Source organism: Peromyscus californicus, unplaced genomic scaffold (assembly GCF_007827085.1).
Source record: "Peromyscus californicus insignis strain IS unplaced genomic scaffold, ASM782708v3 Scaffold_3__1_contigs__length_106647218, whole genome shotgun sequence".
NCBI classification, from domain to species: Eukaryota; Metazoa; Chordata; class Mammalia; order Rodentia; family Cricetidae; genus Peromyscus; species Peromyscus californicus.
Window position 1 is genome coordinate 55598697 of NW_026294551.1, and position 19266 is coordinate 55617962.

Consider the following 19266-nt stretch of genomic DNA (forward strand, 5'->3'; position numbering starts at 1 on the left):
CCATTCAGATCAGTAGGCTCAGTTTTAGGTGGCTTTCATCTTTTCTAAAAATGTCAAATCCATCTCAGGGGGAAACATGTTTTGGTGGGAGAATGTTCTAAAGAATGCATCTCATGTTCATTCTCAAAGGAAACTTAAATCCCGGCAAGGTAGCACATGCCTGGAATCCAGCGCTCAAGAGTCTGAGGTACTAAGTTCACAAGCTCAAGGTCAGTCTGGCCTACATAGGAAGATCCTGTCCCAAAGAAAACAAAGGGAAACTCAAGAACATTCTTAAACAATACTATTAGTGAGATAGGAATACAGCTGTCACAGGGATAACATTGAAGGTCAGAAGTGCTTCCTTAAAAAGCATCCTTATTATTAATATTTACTTGTGTGTGTGTATGTGTGTTGTGTTGTGTTGTGTTGTGTTGTGTTGTATTGTGTCCAAGAAGCTTCTAAGGACATGTTGGCAATCCTGAATGCTTCAGGTAATCATAATAAGAAATAAAGAAGAAAGCATCTTACCCAAGTATTGATTTAGATCCATCCTGATGAGAGAGAATATCTCTCTATCAGATAAGTGATTCCTATCACCATTCCATTCCCTCCTGATTTATTCTAAATCCTATTCTAAATGCATAGAATCTGAATGTATTTTTGCAATTTAAGCCTATACTTTACCCTGAAGAGGGCCGACACGGTCTGGAAAGAGGAGCCCTTCTTCTTTGCTCCTTTCTTCGCACCGCCATCTGAGACAAAAAGAAAAATACCCATCAATCGAGTAGACTCCCAGAGGATGTAGCGTGTAGGAACATTTGGCGGGGGATGGTTTGATTTAGACAAAGAAAACAGAAAGTACCTGCTTCAGCACTGGCATATGTGGAAAAGAGGCTGGCCAGAGTTTTCATTGCAGACTTCTGGTACAGCCCCACCACGGTGTCATTCAGGGGGTCCTTGTTCTTGTCCAGCCAACCAGTGATGTTGTAGTCCACGGTGCCCGCGTAGTGAATGAGGGAGAAGTGGGCCTCAGCCTTGCCTTTGGCGGGCTTGGGCTTCTGGAAGTTGTTGGACTTTCCCAGGTGTTGGTCATACAGCTTGTTCTTGAAGGAGGTGTCTGTCGCCTTGGGGAACATGCACTCCTCTTCCAGGATGGAGAAGATGCCCAGTGGCTGAATTCAGAAAAGGAGACCTAGGTTAACTTCACTTTCTTCAGTGAATGTAGACACGATGGCTGTCGTTTGAATTATGAGCACCCCCAATTAAATATAGACACAGAAGTCAGGCTCTGTGCTCAAAAGTCCCTTTGTCATCCCTAGAAGGACTTTCCTACCATCTCATCTATCATACAGTCTGTAGCATTAGGGTCAGTTAAAAGAATAGCTGGACATGAATCCCAAGGAATTTGCAGGTAATTTTTAAAATACTTTTTATTACCATACTTCCCCTCCCCAACCCTGTTCAATGAATAAATTTGTTGTCAAAGTTTTATTTTACTTCAAAAAAGATGTACTGGAACTGGGAAACTAACTCAGTGGGTAAGAATGCTTGCTGTGCAAGAACCCACATAAAGCTAGGCATGTTCACATGTCTACCTGTAACCCCACTGCTGTGGGGCAGGTAAGAGGTCACCAACCTAGTGGAGGCCCTGTCTCAAGAGAATATGGCAAAATGTGATAGAGTAAGACACCTAGCATCCTTCTCTGGTATTCACATGTGCACAGAAGATGTACCTGCATATGTTTGAGCGTGCGCATCAGTTTTCATTTAGAAAAGTGTTTATTTCTATTGATGACATCCTGGACTATAATGGAGGCAGACTAGAACTAGCGAGAGTGGTTCTAGCGAAGCTGACTGTCATGATGGAGTGCTCACAACTGCCTTTAAACTGGATATGAATCGGTATTAGAATAAAAGGGGGGAGGTACTAAATGAAGCAAACCCCTTCCAGACCCGTCTCATGTAAAAGTTGTAAAGAGGAAGTGATTTCTAAATAGTGCTCTTCCAATTTGTTCAGATCTCAAGCGACGGGAAGGACAATAATACTTTGTGGAATTCTTTAAGATATCTGAAGAATCATCCTCATAGACAGACCCTTCCATGAAATTCATACAAACCTTCTCAATGAGCTCGATGCAGGCAGCCAGGTCCATTCCGAAGTCGATGAACGTCCACTCAATGCCTTCCTTCTTGTACTCCTCCTGCTCCAGCACGAACATGTGGTGGTTGAAAAACTGTTGCAGTTTCTCGTTGGTGAAGTTGATGCACAGCTGCTCCAGGCTGTTGAACTACACAGAGCAGTAGAGATTTCCCAGGTTAAGTGGGTATTTATAGGAGCAAATTCTGTTAATGGAAATATTCTTTATGGGAAATAATCTGAATAGAGTGATGAGATTAAATTTAGGTATTTAAGCTGATTGCTGTTTGTTCATTATCCCCAGGAATACACGCTTTTCTCATGAGTTCTGGGCAGTCTTTAGGTACTCAGGTATCAATTACACTACAATTTTTCCTTCCTTCCCTCCTTCTTTCCTTCTTACCATCCTTCCTTCCATCCATCCTTTCTTCTTTCCATTCTTCCTTCCCCTTCCTCCATCCTTCTCTCCTTCCCTCCCTCCCTCCCTCCCTGAATCTCTTTCTCCTTCCTTTCTTTTTTGAGACAGAGTCTCACCAAGTAACTCTGGCTGTCCTTCAACTCACTATATAAACCAGGCTGGCCTGGAACTCACAGAGATCTCCCTGTCTGTTTCTGTCTCCTGAGTGCTGGGATTACAGGTGTGTACCACCATGCCTGGAAAATCCACCTTCCATTTTTTATTTTCCTATCTATCTATCTATGGATTACAGGTGTGTACCACCATGCCTGGAAAATCCACCTTCCATTTTTTATTTTCCTATCTATCTATCTATCTATCTATCTATCTATCTATCTATCTGTCTGTCTGTCTACCTACCTACCTACCTACCTACCTACCTACCTACCTACCTATCACAATACAATTCTAATGGAATTCACTTTCTTTTCACCTGTGAGAATGCAAAGAAAAGAATGTATATCAAGGTACAGCCATGACCTTGTTTTATGACTTTTATAGCTTTATGACTCTGATGCAAGAGAGAAGGGGGAAGTGGTTTATTAGAAAAGCTCACTAATAGAGGTGGAAGCCTCTAGTCTCTAATTCTAAGAGAGTTTGCACTCTTACCTTTGGTCATCATGTTATTAAGGGAAAGCTATGTTAAGACATTTAGTTGATGTGTAAAATGAAATAGACAGTTTAGTTTCTCTTCTGCTGACAACAAATACCCTCTTTTCTGATCCTATGAAAATAGAAATCTGGTGTAGTATAGCAGCTGAAGATCTGAGAGTCTTTGCAATCACTTACTCTCTTACTTTACCAAGGAAAAAGCCAAAGCCTGGAGGTGAAATAGTTTTTGTAAGGTAAACCTGGAAGACAAGAGGCCAGCACCTATGGCTGGGCTCCTACCTCTGGGCTTTCTCCCTGCCAAGCCCAGGTATCGATCCAAGATACCTTGCATAGGTACCAATTGCTGGTGATAGATCCTATCTTGGCTTTGTGTTACATGCCCATGGAATCTTTAGCAGACATTTGATTTTCCTTCCATATCCAATTTGTGTTGTAATAATAATGGTAACATTAACTTCTCCATATTGAAAGTTAAATAAGGCAACATTTTGAGGTCTCTAAAATAGTATCAAAAATATACTAACTGTTCAATAAATTAAGCCATTATTGTTACTATTTTCTATTATCTCTTAGATATTTGGGAGCTAACTCTTGTACTAGGTGCAATGTTGGAGCAAGTAATATGCACAATATAAATGATTATCACTTAGTACATCGAAGTTCAAAATTATGTCCCTCACTTTTTATTAATGTGAAGATAACTCACATCAAAGATCTCAAAGCCAGCGATGTCCAAGACCCCGATGAAGTACTGCCTGGGCTGCTTGGTGTCCAGCTGCTGGTTGATGCGGGTGACCATCCACAGGAACATCTTCTCGTAGACAGCTTTAGCTAGGGCACCCACCGCATTGTACACCTTTGCAGATATAGTAATATTTGTTAGTGTTATCACGCCGTGTCATGGAGGACTTGGTGTGTGTGTATGTGTGTGTGTGTGTGTGTGTGTGTGTGTGTGTGTGTGTGTGTGTGTGTGTGATTCATGGAGGACAAGCACTTACTTGTTGCACAGTCTGGCCTTTGGTGACATACTCATTGCCAACCTTGACCCTGGGGTAGCACAAGGCTTTGAGCAGGTCAGCAGAGTTCAGACACTGGAGATAGGCAGCCTTGTCAGCCACTGTGGTGACACAAATCAAGAAATGGTTAGCATTTAATATTTATCCTCATCCGGTGGTCTTTCTCCTATCCAATTACTCTGTTATTGGTAACAGAAAGGTTAAAAAACTTTAAGTAATTTCAGAGAAAGTCAAATAAGATTCTTCGTATGCATACTGAGGCACCTGGTTGCCACAGAATGGTTTATCATTTATCCTGGCTTTTAGTGACTTGTTGCAAGTAGGATTTGAGAACACCTTCATTAACCATAGACTTGTAAACAGTGTTTATTGTGACATTCTGTTCAAGGTTTGAGACATAGCCCTGCTCCCCCTTTAAGACTTCAGGTATCTCCAGAAGAGTAAGATAAACACACCATATCACTCACTGTCAGGGAGGGGGAAAGGCAGAGTATGGGGACTCTTATGCAGCTTTTACCTCCCTGGATTTAACCTGACTGGATCAAAGGTACTTACTTGTTTATCTGAAAAAATTGGGGATAATTAAACTGGGTGATCCTCTCTAAAAGCATGTGTAATGCTATATGTCAGTCTCAAGGTAACATCTGGAGAAGATTGAGGGGAAAAGGGAGAGGGAGACGAATGTCAGACTAGGTTGTTGGGGAAGGGTTTGGGGCAGGGGAATAACTGAGTAGTGGTTCCTATGTACTGAATGCTTTTTCATATGCAGAGCACGTGGTTTTTCTTTGTCAGTTCTTTTTGTATCTTACTTGCTCGCTGCCTTTGAGAGATTTATATAGAGACAGCACATGCATACATACAGATGTGCCTAGGAGTACCCTTCACCTCTCACCCTATGCAAAGATCCTCTAGTGCTAGGTCCTATGCTTTCCTAGCTAATGCTAAAACAATATGTAACCTTATCGTGTATATCTACCTACCTTTGCCAAGACAAAGTAGGAATATTATTCCACCTCATTCTATCTACATCTCTACAGCTCTCTGGCCCCCAGTTGAGCTTTTATGTGGCTTTGGGGTTTGTCATAGCTTATTTGAACTGGTAGTGATGATGAAGTGATGGAGGTATGAGAAATGAGGATGATGAGAAAGGAATATGTGTATACAACTAGGCTTTCGTCTTCAGAAGTGCAGACACAAGAAGATGTGAGTTTAGGGTGGAATTGAAAGTGTTTCAGTTAGAAGATTCTGCTATTTAAACTGAGCGAGAGGGTCTTTGGGTACCTTCGGTGCCATCCGGCTCAGCCTGCTCCTCTCGCTGCTTCTGTTTGAACTTCATGTTCCCATAATGCATCACGGCCCCTGTGAGCTTATAGATGGACACTTTCTCTTCAGGTGAGAAGCCCAAGATGTCAATGGCACTCTACCAGGAAAGATGAAAGGGCAGAGGTTAGAGTAGAAGACACTATTTATGAGAATTTATAATTACACCAAGGTGACTACACCTGTGTGGGGTTTGCTGCTGCCATTCCCACACATAATGGGCTTTTGAAAAAGCGTGTGTAAATCTTATGACTTACATCTGTGGCCATCAGTTCTTCTTGGTCATCAATGCTGGGCACTGTGATCTCCCCCTGACTGACAAAGGCGTAGTCATATGGGTTGGTGGTGATCAGGAGCATTTCTGGGTACACAGAATTCTTGTTTTAACATGAGAAATTGTTAATATAAAATTTAACTCCACCCACAAATTTAAGTTCTTTTTTACCAATTAGTTCTGGCTTCTTATTGGAAGTGATCTGATAGAAAATGTGGTAGCTTCTTTCAGCTTTTAGCTGGAAAGTGACCCGGGACTTCTCCAGAAGATCTGGAAAAAAAGATATTGAACTAGAAAAACTATCCACTCTTTTGACATATTGTAAATGTTAGTGTCTTTGACCAAAACTGGGGACACTACATTTGATTCCACTGAGGTGTCGTCAGGATTCTCATCCTGTGGTTACATATTAGAACCAAAATGCACATGGTAGCTGCTATGTGCCTTTTCATGTAGGTGCAGCCACTGAAGTAAACTTGTCCCTGGGACAAGTTTCAAATGTGGAATCCGTGACCTCTGTGTGTTAGCTGATTTCTAGTGCCCTTGGATCAGCTCACATGATCTGTGGTAAAAGTCTACCTTGGAAGGATGGATACCTTTACCAAATCAGAGCTAAACCCTAGATAACCATGGGGTGGAGATTAGACTTGCTTCTGAGGTTTGGAAGTCCTCTGACATGTGAGAGGGGACCATCAGCCTTAGATTGAGATTGGGGTACAGATAGTGAACTATGGGTGAGTCTGGCATTAACTCACAGACAGCTCTGGTGGTAGACTGCTTCTCTGCAGGCTCCTTACACAGAACGTGTTGCAGAACGTCCCTGCAACCAAACTGGCTTGCTTCCGCATTTAGATTTTCCCACAGTTTAGTTACTCACATGTTTCAATATCAGCTGATGCCAGCTTCCCTGTGGTACCAAAGTGGATTCTAATGAATTTGCCCTGGAAAAGATAATGATGTGTTTAGTATTAAACCCTGAAGCACACAGAGATAAGAACCTGAAATATTCAGATACAATGACCCCAGCATGTAAGTGCAGAAAGGGTCCCTCTGTGACCAAGAGACTCACAAAGCGAGAGGAGTTGTCGTTCCTCACGGTCTTGGCGTTGCCAAAGGCCTCTAGCAGGGGGTTGGCGCTGATGATTTGATCTTCCAGAGTCCCCTGCATGGGAAAGAGGAATCCTCACATCTGGGGATCCAGACTCCTAGGCACCCTAACTGAGTCTGAATCCTTGTTCTGACTACCAGGCCCACCTGCATTTTGCCAGACTCCTCCTTCTTCTTGTCCCCAGTGACTGCGATTGTTGCAAAGTACTGGATGACACGCTTCGTGTTCACAGTCTTCCCGGCCCCGGATTCTCCGCTGCCAAACACAAGGGAAAGGAGATCAGAACCATGGCACATCAGGGCAATGGTTTAGACAGTCACTGCCTACCGGGAAGAAGAAAAAAGTCACATACGTGATCAGGATGGACTGATTCTCGCGATCTGTGAAAGGAATAAAGACCACCAGTCAAAACAAAACAAAGCCATGTATATTCAACAGAAAGCAATGGAGTCAGGTGAACTCAGACTTGGCCTCTTCAAAGATGGCACCCGTGATTTCAGCTTTGGGTTTAGTAGAGTAAAATCTGTGAAAATGAGAGGGAAGGAAACATCTACTTCCTTTTTCTCACTTTATTATTATTATTATTTTGGTAAAATACATATAACATGATATCTACCACCTTTAATTTTTGCATATGTTTCTGGTGTGTCTGTGTGTATGTATATAAGTGCATGTAAACCTGTGCGTGTGTATACACACAGAGTCCCGAGACTGGTGCGGGGAGTCTTCCTCAATGGCTCTGCACTTTATTTATCGAGGCAGGGTCTCTCAGTTAAACCTAAAGCTCACAGATACAGCTAGTCTAGCTAGCCAGCTTGTTTGGGGGAATTTTCACCCATGGCTCCCCAGAACTGTGATGACAAGCAGGCCTGGGCCCAGGCTGCATTTGCTTGGGTGCTAGGGATCCATATTCTGTTCCTCTATGTGGCAAGCACTTTATTCATGGAGCTGTCTCCTTGGTTAGATTCACACCATTATAAGTGTGTAGTTCTGTGGTATTACGTTCCCTCATGTGCATCCATCAATACCTTCCACTTCCAGACTCCTTTCATCTTGTAAAACCTACCCTCTGTATCCAGTCCATAGTAGTTCCCTTGTTCATCCCATTGCTCAGGACCTGGCAACTACCTGTCAGCTCTCTATTGATGAATTTGACTACTACTATCAAGCCCTCACACAAGCAGAATCACACAGTGTTTGTGATTTTTCTCCCTTAATGTGTCCTCAAGTTCGTCTATGTTGTGGCACTGTCAGAATTGACTCTTTTTAAAGGAAGAGTAATATTCCATTGTATGACTATACCACCCTTGGCTTAACGACCCATCTGCTGGTGGGTGTGTGGGTACCTCGCATATGTTCGCTGTTGTAACTGATGCTGCTGCAATCATGACCTACAAAGAGCTCTTCGAATGCCTGCTTCAGTTCTTTTGGCTCTCTTCCCAGAAGTAGGGGCCATGGGTCAGACCCTAATTCTACTCCAGTTGCTTGAGAACCTCTTTTACTCCTTTCTGTAGCAATTGTGCCGTTTTACATTCCCACCACAGGGTACGGTTTCCTCATTCTCCACATACTTTCTATTTTTGTTTCTTTTTTCATAATAGCCATTCAGATGTGAGGGGGGCATGTTTTATTATTATTTTTTAAGTTATGTTATTAGAAAATTTAAATACACATAAGAACAGAGACTATACTAATGAGACGCCAGATGCCCATCTTATAGAGAAAGAGTCCTAAGTACTTGGCCAGTTTCATGTCATCTCTATGCTCTTTTAATTTTACTGGATTATTCTGAAGAAACCCTCACGCATCAGGAAATTTTTTGTTGTAAGAAATACGAGTCACAGGATTGTGAGGTCATTAGAGACCTCAGATGTTGCTTAGATGAAGTCTGTTTACCGGAGAGGAAAGCTGAGATGTAGAGAGGAGGAAATAGCTTTTTAAATATGAATTGCAGACTTAGACAAGGCTGCAGGTAATCAGGTCTTTGGGCTTCCAGTTTGTGTGTCATTCAACTCCTTGTTCTCTGTCCAGCTTTTGCTGTCACTCATTTGATTGCTGGTGATGCCAAATAAGAGATGGCCTGAACGGGTACATGTTTGTTTCTATTTAGTTTTGATTTCCCTCTTAATACTATAGATGTTTGCCTATATATTAATAATATATTCGTATCAATTTCCTAGTTTATTAACTCTGCAGTCCTGTATTGCTAGAGTGTGGATTTTTGAGTTTAATTCTAAGTTTAAAAGTGTTTCCCGAGAAAATCAATACAAGTCTAGATGTTATTTAGATGTTTATACAAACCTTTGACTTTAGAAAAGATCTCAGGCTTCTGTTCAAGGGAATGGGTATGAAATTTGATTAATAAGATTGTTTTCTTTTTCCTAATATGAATAAAATCGTGGACAGCCGTATTGCTTCTCGTCGGAGAACAGACAAGAAAAACATCTCCCAGTCTTCCGGGTGATGTTCAAATAACACTAAGCACGCCAATGCCATGGTTCTGTACAGCTTTGTATGAAAAACATGTTTGGGAGCCTGGGTGACTTTAGATTTAGGGTAGTCCCAAACCTGGAGAGTCATTTAGGGGTGGTGGCGTACATCACAGCTGCTGACTATTGAAGCCTCTGACCGGAGCCAGCCTCCTCCCGGGGTGGGGGGAGGTGGCTAGTTTCTGCAGACAACCAGAATACTGCTTTTGGGCACAGAATCCTTGTGGAAGTTCAAGCCAATTTGTCACAGGGGGTCTCTGTTGTGTCCCTTTCCCCTCTTCCCCATTTTAAAAGACAACTTACAAACAAACGCAGCAAAACTAACGGGAGGGAAAAAAAAAAGTTCCCCAGCAACCCAAACGCCACAGAGCAGGGAATGAGGGAATTAAGACTATGTTCAGAGGCAGAACATTTGGTGTGTGAAGATAAAAGCTTTTAGTGCTCTACTGGGACCGATCATGAGTATGCTTTGATAAGGTGGGACTAACAGACTTGGATAGGAGAATGTTTCACCGTCTATGGGAGAAATTTTATGGGTCTCTCTGTATCCACACTGCACCTCCAATTTACTCACGCCCAGTCCCCAAGGCTGGCAACATCCACAGAAGAATTCAGAGTTCTCTAGATAGGGCTGAGAACTCATTCCTTGGACTGCTGAGGAGGGAAATGGTTTTTGTTGTTGTTGTTTGTTTGTTTGTTTTTCTAAGATCTATTTGAACTTTTGTATCCAAATCAGAAGAAAACATGGGAAGTAACTAATCTGTTTACAGAGACCTACTCTTTGCTTCTTCTGAGCTTGCATTTGCTCGCCCTGTTGGCTTGGGCAGGCCAGTGAATTCCAGAGTGTCACTGTTCACATCCTAAAGTGGAGATGGCTGCCGGAAAGAGTAAATGTCATGGCTGTAGTTGTTCTTTGGAAATGGCAAGTCCCATGAGGCAGGGGTGTCTTATAATAAGACTGGGGTGAGCTCCATTTGTCCATCCCAATTGTGTGTGCACATTCCTATAAACAGATGCTTCACTCACCCGTCAGCATGAACTGGTAGGCGTTGTCAGAGATGGAGAAGATGTGGGGCGGGGCCTCCTGTCGCTTTTTGCCTCGGTAGGCCGCCACCACCTCAGGGTTGTACACCGGCAGCCACTTGTAGGGGTTGACGGTGACGCAGAAGAGGCCCGAGTAAGTCTGGTGAAGAAATCAGAAAATTCAATATAGTGCCTCTTGCTTTGTTTTTAAGGGAAATAAATGATCTAAAAAGGACTCTCACATAGATCATCCAGGCTGCATAACGCTCTTTGAGGTTGTACAGCACTCCGGGCTCATGGAGGTGGGTCATCATGGCCATGTCCTCGATCTTGTCATATTTGGGTGGGTTCATCGGGAAGACTTGATCCTCCTTGACAGTGAGAGTCTGGCAAGGAAGCAGGCCAGTCAGAGATAGGGTTAAGTATACTACAATTGAACACACTTTCCATTATATAATTATTCAATGCCTTTTAAAGGCATGAGCATATTTGTTTTTCAGGTCTGATGCCAAGAAAGGCTGTTTCCTGTTATAATGTAGGGATTTGTACTTTTGTGAGCATATTTTAATTGTACAAATTCAGAAGGTTTAGCATGATTGCTCTTCATACACTCATGCAGCATGGGTTGATGGAATCCACCTATCCCTCCATGATCCAGCTACCATTACTTCCCTGGTTGTAGAGCCAGAGAAAATGAAATCAGCACACAGAAGAGAGGCCCAGAGACCCCTGGTTATTGCAACACTACTCATGTTTTAAACAAGATTTTTTTTCCTTTCCTTTTATATTCATTTTGCTAGGCCAAGCACTTTTAACTTTTTCACATCCCACTCATCACAAGAAACTTCTTTAACTACATCAATACTTTATGGAACTAAATAAGTAACCCAAGAATTTTTGTGACAGAAGGGGGTGGTTTTATTTTATTTTATTTTTCACGCTTGGAGATTTAGACCTGGAAGTAGGGAACTGAAGGGAGATGGTAGAGGCCATAATGGGCTGAATCCTGAGGGAACTTGGGAAGAGGGAGATGCTGGAGTCTGAATTCCTTTAGCTCCCAGATCTTAGGACCACACACCGGGAGGAGACTCTTATAGTGGCTGTAGGCTCAGGCAGCCCTAGCGAGGGAGAGCTGGACTCTGGATTGAGCCGGGGAAATGAGCCCAGAGCATTCTCACTTACTGCTCCACTTTCTGTCTTCACGGTCACTTTGCCTCCATCCTTGCTCTGTATGACGCTTTTCACGTAAGATTCCTTGGGCTCCGCCACAAAGACAGACGTCTTGGCATCAAAAGGCTTGTTTTGGGCCTCAATCCGCTCCTTCTCTGATTTTCGAAGGTAAGGAGCAGCTTCGCCAAAAATAGCCATCTCAGCATCCGAACCCGTACTCATGGCTGCTACTTATTTAGCTGAGGTATCTGCCTTGGGGAACAGGGGGAGAGAGAGAAATTGAAAGCAGAAGTCAGACATGTGATGAGGATTTGAAGTGTGGTCTTCAGCTCAGGCTGAGACCATCCCTTCAATCTGGCATCTTGGCTCACATTCTAACACTGTGTGGAGGGTTAGTTAGCAGTGAGAAACGTCATTTGAGGACTCAGTTTCAGAACTTGGCAAATGTCCTTTCCAGAATCTTAACTCCCAGGAGTAGGTACCTACCTCTTCAATTGCCATGAAAACCTTTTCACCCCACTCTCCCCCTCTGAACTAGAGCGATCTCTGTCGTTAAAGCTGGTGAGGGATTGTTTTACAGCAACTGTCATGACTTAATCCCCTTGTCTCCTGCAGAATGTCTGCATCTGCCACAAGCTAGGACAGCCACCTAGTTAGGAAGGAAATGTTGCTTTGTGCACATGGAAGTGGATATTTTCAAAGCTACCAGAGACACTTTCTGATTTTTTAGATCATCACTGTTGCTCAAAACCAAATGAGTTTTCATTCCTTTGTCATTTGGTGTTACACCTCTTGGTGGACTGTTAGAAGTTCCTAAGCAATTCTTGTTCTGGATTTTCGTCCTTTGGCTTGGGAGCAGGAGACTTAGCACTGCCCTGTCCCCTAAATCTCTTTTGATGTGAGAGATTTCAGCTTTCAGTTTAACTGATTTAACCACAGAGCAGTGAGTGCTTCCGTATGGAGATTTTTCTTCCCACAAAAATTCTGTGGGGTTCTTTTCTTTCCACTCAGGGAAAGAAAAGCATTAAGAGTTTGTCACACGCACAAAGGTTATTGACTTAGGATCGATCAGTGAGCCTCTGCTGTGGAGGCATGTTCAACTGGCAGACGTTTTACTTTACTCTCAGGTAGTAACTTCCTTAGGGCACAGCAGAATGGCTCCTAAGTTATGCATGGTATTTAGCACTCCAAGGCTGGAATACCTGCAGCTTTACAAAAGAAGGACAGTATTTTTTTTTCTCTCTAAAATTAAGCGAATCCTTACAAAATAACTCAAATATGGTTTTAACAAGATGTTTATGTCTCCAGTGTCAAGTAAGACTCTCTGGAGTGTTAAGACACTGTCTATAAAGTGTGTGTGTGTCCAACGCTTTGCAGTAGAAGCCTTGGTACACAGTAGTTTATTGCCACTGGACAGTTAGAGCAGCTAACTCACTGTCAAAACTCATCCTGTCCCAAATGTCCCTTTATTTTGGGCTTCAGTGAGGCTAAGTAGTCTCTGAGAATAAGGCCTTGTGGAAAGATGATTTCCAACACGTATAAACGGTCACCCCCAAACGCTTTCTGCTCTAAAAACACGGAAATGGTGGGTAATTAAGAACTATTCACAGTTCCCTTAGGTTAAATCCCCTCTGTCATTAATAAAAGAAAAGAAATCCAAGTCTTACCTCTAGGGTTTTGGATGAAAATGCAGGGTCACAACTGTCCCACACTGTAAGACATGAAGTTTCCTGTTAGTGACGCTCAGCAATCCTGGCCTAGAGTACAGAATGAAAAGTTCCCCTGCCCTGAAACTTCAAGGCTAAGAGGAACTGTCTCATGCTCAAACAGTCACAGGGTCCTTGCTGTTTGCCCCCAGGGTCCTTGGTGTCCCAAGCCATAGGGTCCTTGCTGTTTGCCCCCAGGGTCCTTAGTGTCCCAAGTCTCCCATCACTTACCTCTGGGCTCTTGGCGGAGATAGGACTTGAGGGGCAGCCCCGCTTATATAGGAACTAAAGTGCTGATGCTGCAGCTACCTCCCCTTTGTCAGGACAAGGCATTTGGCAACAGGAACCCTCGGCGTAGTTTGTAGCGACATTTGGCATGTTCGGATATAATTAGAAGTATTCATATCATTCAGAGTATGTGAACCAATCTCCTATAAATAATTTGACAAGGACCATTCTGCCCTCTGAGAATGCTTTCTAGTGTGATGGGAGGGGAATCTTTGACAGTGCCTGGTGGGACTTCTCATAAGTTTGTTCTTAAGAGTTTTATTCAATTTGGCAAATTGTCACGCACGCCCGTCCTGTGCTGCCAAACGATCAGATGCCCAGCAACGCACTTTCCTTATTTGTTCCCACAGGAGCCCCCACACAGCATTCCCTTGGGTCATCGCCAGGGCTCATCCTTGGAGTCTGACTTGGGCAGCAGAGCCAAATCAAGAAGAGCCTTTATGCTGAGTCTCCACCATTGGGCCAATGCCCACCCAGCCAGCATGCAGAGGAACTATTATTAGAAGTTAATGCCTTCATCGTAGGGAAAAATATAGGAGAGAAAAGAGAAAATGAAGCTAGACTCCAGTCTGCAGAGATAAGATGGGGGAATGTAAGTGGGGCCATACTTTATATACAATTATGTCTTGCAACCTGCCTTAACATTCGTGTAGCTGATTTTCATGCTATTCATATAATTCACATCCTTATTTTTAAAAGAAATTATTTTGTGGCTATGCTTTTAAAATTAAAGTCTTTCTTTTTAAAGTCATCTATATTGAGATATAATTTACATATTGTCTACCCTTTATAGGTGATAATTATGATATTTATTTATTTATTTATTTATTTATTTATTTATTTATTTATTTTGGTTTTTTGAGACAGGGTTTCTCTGTGTAGCTTTGCGCCTTTCCTGGAACTCACTTGGTAGCCCAGGCTGGCCTCGAACTCACAGAGATCCGCCTGCCTCTGCCTCCCAAGTGCTGGGATTAAAGGCGTGCGCCACCACCGCCCGGTGATAATTATGATTTTTTAAGCTTCACAACAGAGTTCACTTTCTTTGTCATATTCATGCATGCACATCTTCACCTAACCACCATGAAGTATAGGATGTGGCAGAGCTGAAGTTCCAAGAGTTTTGCTAAGTGTATGCAATTCTGTAGCCTTGTGTATCTTAACGACATGAAAATCAACATCTTATAGACTAGGCTAAATTTCCCTTTTGATAATTCCTTTCTCTCAATTCTAGTTTGGTTTGTAATAGCCCAGACTTTTGGGAGTATATTTTCTTATGGATTTCCTGGGAAAAAAATAAATTAGTAAAATTGGCCTAAGAAAATAAGCTCATAGAAAAATGGGTGCTATAAATGTTTAAAATGAACTTTAGGTAACATCAAAGCTTGTATATTTACCAACTTACTTTTTTTTCTGATCTTGGTTCATTTCTGTCATTAGTACATAAACAATATGGAAACACTTCATAATATACAGAAGTATGTTAGTCTAATGAACCCGTGGTATTTCTGATTGGTAGTTCACGGTCCACCTTATTTCATTTGTAGCATCATCCACCCCCTGATTACTAGATTATTTTGATGTTACTTACTGTAAAATCTGGGTGGGATTTCATATGCTTGAGATACAGTTTGCTTTTTCAAAACGTGGGCAATTTCTTGTGGTCTAATAAAAGTCATGAAAATATTTCCTTTATGTTTTTGCTCTTCTGTGTATATTGTAAAAGAATTTCTAAAACTCTGGGACTCGGGATCATAATACATTATTTTATATTTTCAAACTAATGATATTAAGAAAATCTTAATTTTGTAGTGTGTGTGTGTGTGTGTGTGTGTGTGTGTGTGTGTGTGTGCACTCACACGTATGAGGGATTCCATACTTTTCCCCATATTCCCATGCAAATAGCACAGACTTTGACGTCTATTGGGACAATTTTTTTCTCCTTCTTTATTTATTTCAATGTCATTTTGGTGGCTTTTAAAGTCTATATATGAGCTTTAGAATCAGTTTTTCAGATGTGAAAAAATCCTGTTGGATTTTGATTTGGATTAAGTTGATTTAATAAGTTCATTGGGCAAGAATTGCTAAAGTAGTGAACCCTTCCTTCCCCGAGTGTGATGGAATTTCTGTTTTCTCCAAAACTTTATATCTCTCCTCTAGTTCTTTTCCAGGTCTTAGATATTTTTGACAATTGTTGTTGTTGTTGTCGTTGTTGACTAGGTCTATTTTTCCTCATATACTTTTTGCTTGTTGATTACTAACATGTGTCAGACATGTCTGCACGCTCAGAACTAGAGTTTTGTTTGTGGGAGCAGTTTGCCCAAATGAAGTATGTGTTTCAGAATCCTTTGCACACAGGGAGGCAGGTGACACTGTCTGGGGTAATAAGACGCCAACAGAAGTTGCTGAGGAAGGCTTCCACAATGGCTTTTTATAAAGAGAGGGCGGACTCCACACAGCACCTTTTCCTTTCCTGTCCTCCCGTTTCCTGCGTAGAGCACGGGTGAAAGTGTGGGAATAGTACTGAAAGAAGGATCGAGAGAGTTTCAGAGAGCTTAGTCTTGATGTTCCTGAGCTGGACTGTTCCAGAAAGTCCATTAATTCCTTCTGTCATGCTTCTGTGTCTTTTACACCTCATGGCTTCTTTGACTGGTTGGTTTTATGATAGGATCGCTTGGGGACCAGGCTAATCCTCAGACTTGGTTGTAGCCAAGGCTGGCCTTGAACTAATCCTTCTGCCTCCACCTCCTGAGTGCTGGAATTATGGGTACAAATCTGGCTTTGCTCCTTAATCAGTTATAACATTTAAAAAAAAATTATTCTTTTGGATTTTCGGTGCATCCTGTACAAATCATCACAATTTTGTGTTTTCTTCCTCTCTTAATTTATGTTATCTCATGCTTCTCTTATTGCATTCTTTGTAACATTAAGAAAAATGTTGAGTATTATTAAAATATATTGTTGCCGGGCAGTGGTGGCGCACGCCTTTAATCCCAGCACTTGGGAGGCAGAGGCAGGCAGATTTCTGTGAGTTCGAGGCCAGCCTGGTCTACAAAGTGAGATCCAGGAAAGGCGCAAAGCTACACAGAGAAACTCTGTTTCGAAAAACCAAAAAAATAAATAAATAAATAAATAAAATTAAAAAAATAAAAATAAAATATATTGTAGTAATATGGTATTATTATATTGTCTATTCTTCAAACTTGTGACATATACTGCTCTTGTCTTCATTTTTATAAAATATTATATTTTACAAGTTTTATTTTTGATTGACATAATAGTTGTAAATTTTCATGTGAAATAATGTATCTTGATAAATGTATATTTCATTTATAGCATCTGATCTTATCTAGTATAATATTTGTTGAATATTTTATATTTAGTTTGATAATAATTTTAATAACAAAATAAATGAAATAATTCCACTTCTAGGTATTCATCCAAGAAAATTAGATGAATGTTTTTAAATATTTATTTTATTTTAAATTATATATGTATGTGTGTCTGTGTCTGTGTCTGTATCTATATGAGCATGTGAGTACAGGGTACCCAAGGGAGCCAGAAGAGGATGTTGGCTGTCCTGGACCTGGAAATTACAGACAGTTATGAGTTGCCCAATATTGTTTTGGGGAACCAAACTTAGTTTCTTCTTAAGAGAAGTACATGCTCTTAACTTCTGAGCCATCTCTTCTGCCCTTGAATACAAGTTCATACAAAAGTTTGCAACTGAAGGCCACAAAAACACTATCTATCATGGCCCACAGCAGCACTGATCAAATGCCCATCACCTAGCAGGTACATAAGCAAATTCTGGTATGTGTGTTTGATGGGATGTTAGCTCTGTAGAAAAGGATGGAGTAACAGTAGGTGCTGGAATGTAGATGAACCTCAAAGGTCCTACGAAAGGGGAACAGAGTTAGACACCAAGTTCTCATATTTAATGATTTTATTCTCATAAAATGTAGCAAAGGAATACTACCATCTTTATACTTTTTTAAAAAGGTATTTTTATTTATATGTATCAGTGTGTGTCTGTGTGAATGTGCACCATGGGAGTGAAATGCCCGTGGAGACTAGAAGATGTTGATTTCCTGGAGCCAGAGTTACAGGCAGTGGTGAGCCTGCCAGTGTGAGTTCTAGGAACTGAACCCAGGTCCTCTGGAAAGGCGTGAAGTGCCCTTAGCTGCTGAGCCATCTCTCCAGCTCCTCTTTATTATTTTGCCTCAAATAATTATTGTAAGATTTTCCCATAAAATTAAATACAACTATATTTTGCTTTCATTGCTCTACAGTATTATATGATAAATACTATTATTCATTCAACTGTGGATGCATTTTTGGTTATTAAGGTATTTTTTGCTAGAACTTCAATTTTATTTAATTTGTTTGCTTTTATTTTTATATGACAAATAGCAATTGCCATTTGTGTGATGTTTAGAATTAGTTGAGATCCACCTCCTTAATGTTCTTGGTGAACTTTTACATGCATTGAACGTGATCTGTTGTAAGAATACACACAGTTGTGCCCCTCTCCGGCAACAGTCTTAAAGCACTGTCCTTTAGAAGTTCCCAATGCTAATTTGAGATCTTCAACCCTTAATCAACTCTTTGTCAGTACCGTTTGGCCTTTTCTGGAAATTTCACATAAACGGGATTCTGCAGTGGAGCTGTCTGTGTCTGGCTCTTCTGTCCATGCTCTTCCATGTCCTCACAGTGCATCTCTCTTTGTTGCTGGATAGTAGGCCACTGTATAGAAGAGCCACACCTCGCCCTGTGGGGACTCTTCCCACCACTGTGAATACACTACAAATTGCTGGGTGGACATTTGCTTCCATTTCTCTTCCCGCAGTAGCTGTAGATTTATCAAGGGTTATTGACAACTCCCAGATCATTAGGACCAGGGAGTTGGCTCAGTGGTTAAAGTACTGACTGCTCTAGGGGAGGACCCTGTTCAATACTTAGCACCCACGTGGTGGCTCAGAACCACCTGACATGCCAGTTCCAGGGGACCAGCAGTGAACAAGGGTTCCGATTTCATTCCCTGTCACTTCTTCTTCTGTTGTGTTTCCTTTGATTATGTCCAACCTAGTGGATGTAAAGTACTCTCTCACTGTGGTTCAGATCTGCATTTCCTGAATGGACCATGGTTTGAACGTTTTTATCATGCTCCCATTTACCTATTATACATATATATGCATTTGCAATCTCTAAATATTTAGCCTGTCATGTTCTTATTATATCAATTGCTAGTCCTTTAGACGTGCTTTATCTTTGAGTCATTTACCAGACAGATGATTAATGACTATTTCTTTCCTATCTGTGCAAATCTTTCAATTTCCAAGTTAACAATGACAGTTTTTCAAAGAAGCTCAACTTGTCAATATTTTCTTTTATATGCCATATTTCTGGAGTTAGCTCTTCCAAATTTTTGTCATGTAAAGTCATAAAGATCTTTCTTCCAGCTATTTTATACTTAAAGTTCTTTCATTTGTAACCGCATCCTCTTTCGAGTTAATTTCTGCTTATGGGCTGACAGCTTAGTCTATTTCACCTGTGATCTCTAATGGTTGGTGCTATTTGTTGAAATGGCCCTCCTCTATCAGCTGATGTGCCTTGGTAACTGCTGAAGTGTTGGATTGTGTTTTCTTATTTCAAGATAGAAATGATCTGCTTCTTTAATTTTCTAG

The 19266-nt window shown here is 41.4% G+C and overlaps 1 protein-coding gene across 2 annotated transcripts in view; it reads right to left on the reverse strand.

Moving 5' to 3' along the window:
• The window catches only part of Myh8 (myosin heavy chain 8), a 29348-nt gene extending 17470 nt beyond the window's left edge, over positions 1–11878 (reverse strand). Inside the window, exons 1-15 of one of the 2 annotated variants that reach the window (XM_052758339.1) lie at positions 11601–11878; positions 10661–10804; positions 10422–10578; positions 7259–7286; positions 7053–7161; positions 6868–6960; positions 6676–6739; positions 5970–6068; positions 5782–5885; positions 5486–5624; positions 4187–4305; positions 3895–4044; positions 2100–2270; positions 845–1154; positions 667–734 (exon numbers count right to left, since the gene is read on the reverse strand). In XM_052758339.1, the coding sequence (XP_052614299.1) occupies positions 667–734; positions 845–1154; positions 2100–2270; positions 3895–4044; positions 4187–4305; positions 5486–5624; positions 5782–5885; positions 5970–6068; positions 6676–6739; positions 6868–6960; positions 7053–7161; positions 7259–7286; positions 10422–10578; positions 10661–10804; positions 11601–11810 (1965 nt within the window). In that variant the 5' untranslated portion in view covers positions 11811–11878. Of the gene's footprint in view, positions 1–666; positions 735–835; positions 1155–2099; positions 2271–3894; positions 4045–4186; positions 4306–5485; positions 5625–5781; positions 5886–5969; positions 6069–6675; positions 6740–6867; positions 6961–7052; positions 7162–7258; positions 7287–10421; positions 10579–10660; positions 10805–11600 lie in introns of both variants that reach the window. The other variant, XM_052758338.1, reaches the window with a different exon arrangement.
• Positions 11879–19266: the final 7388 nt, after the last annotated feature.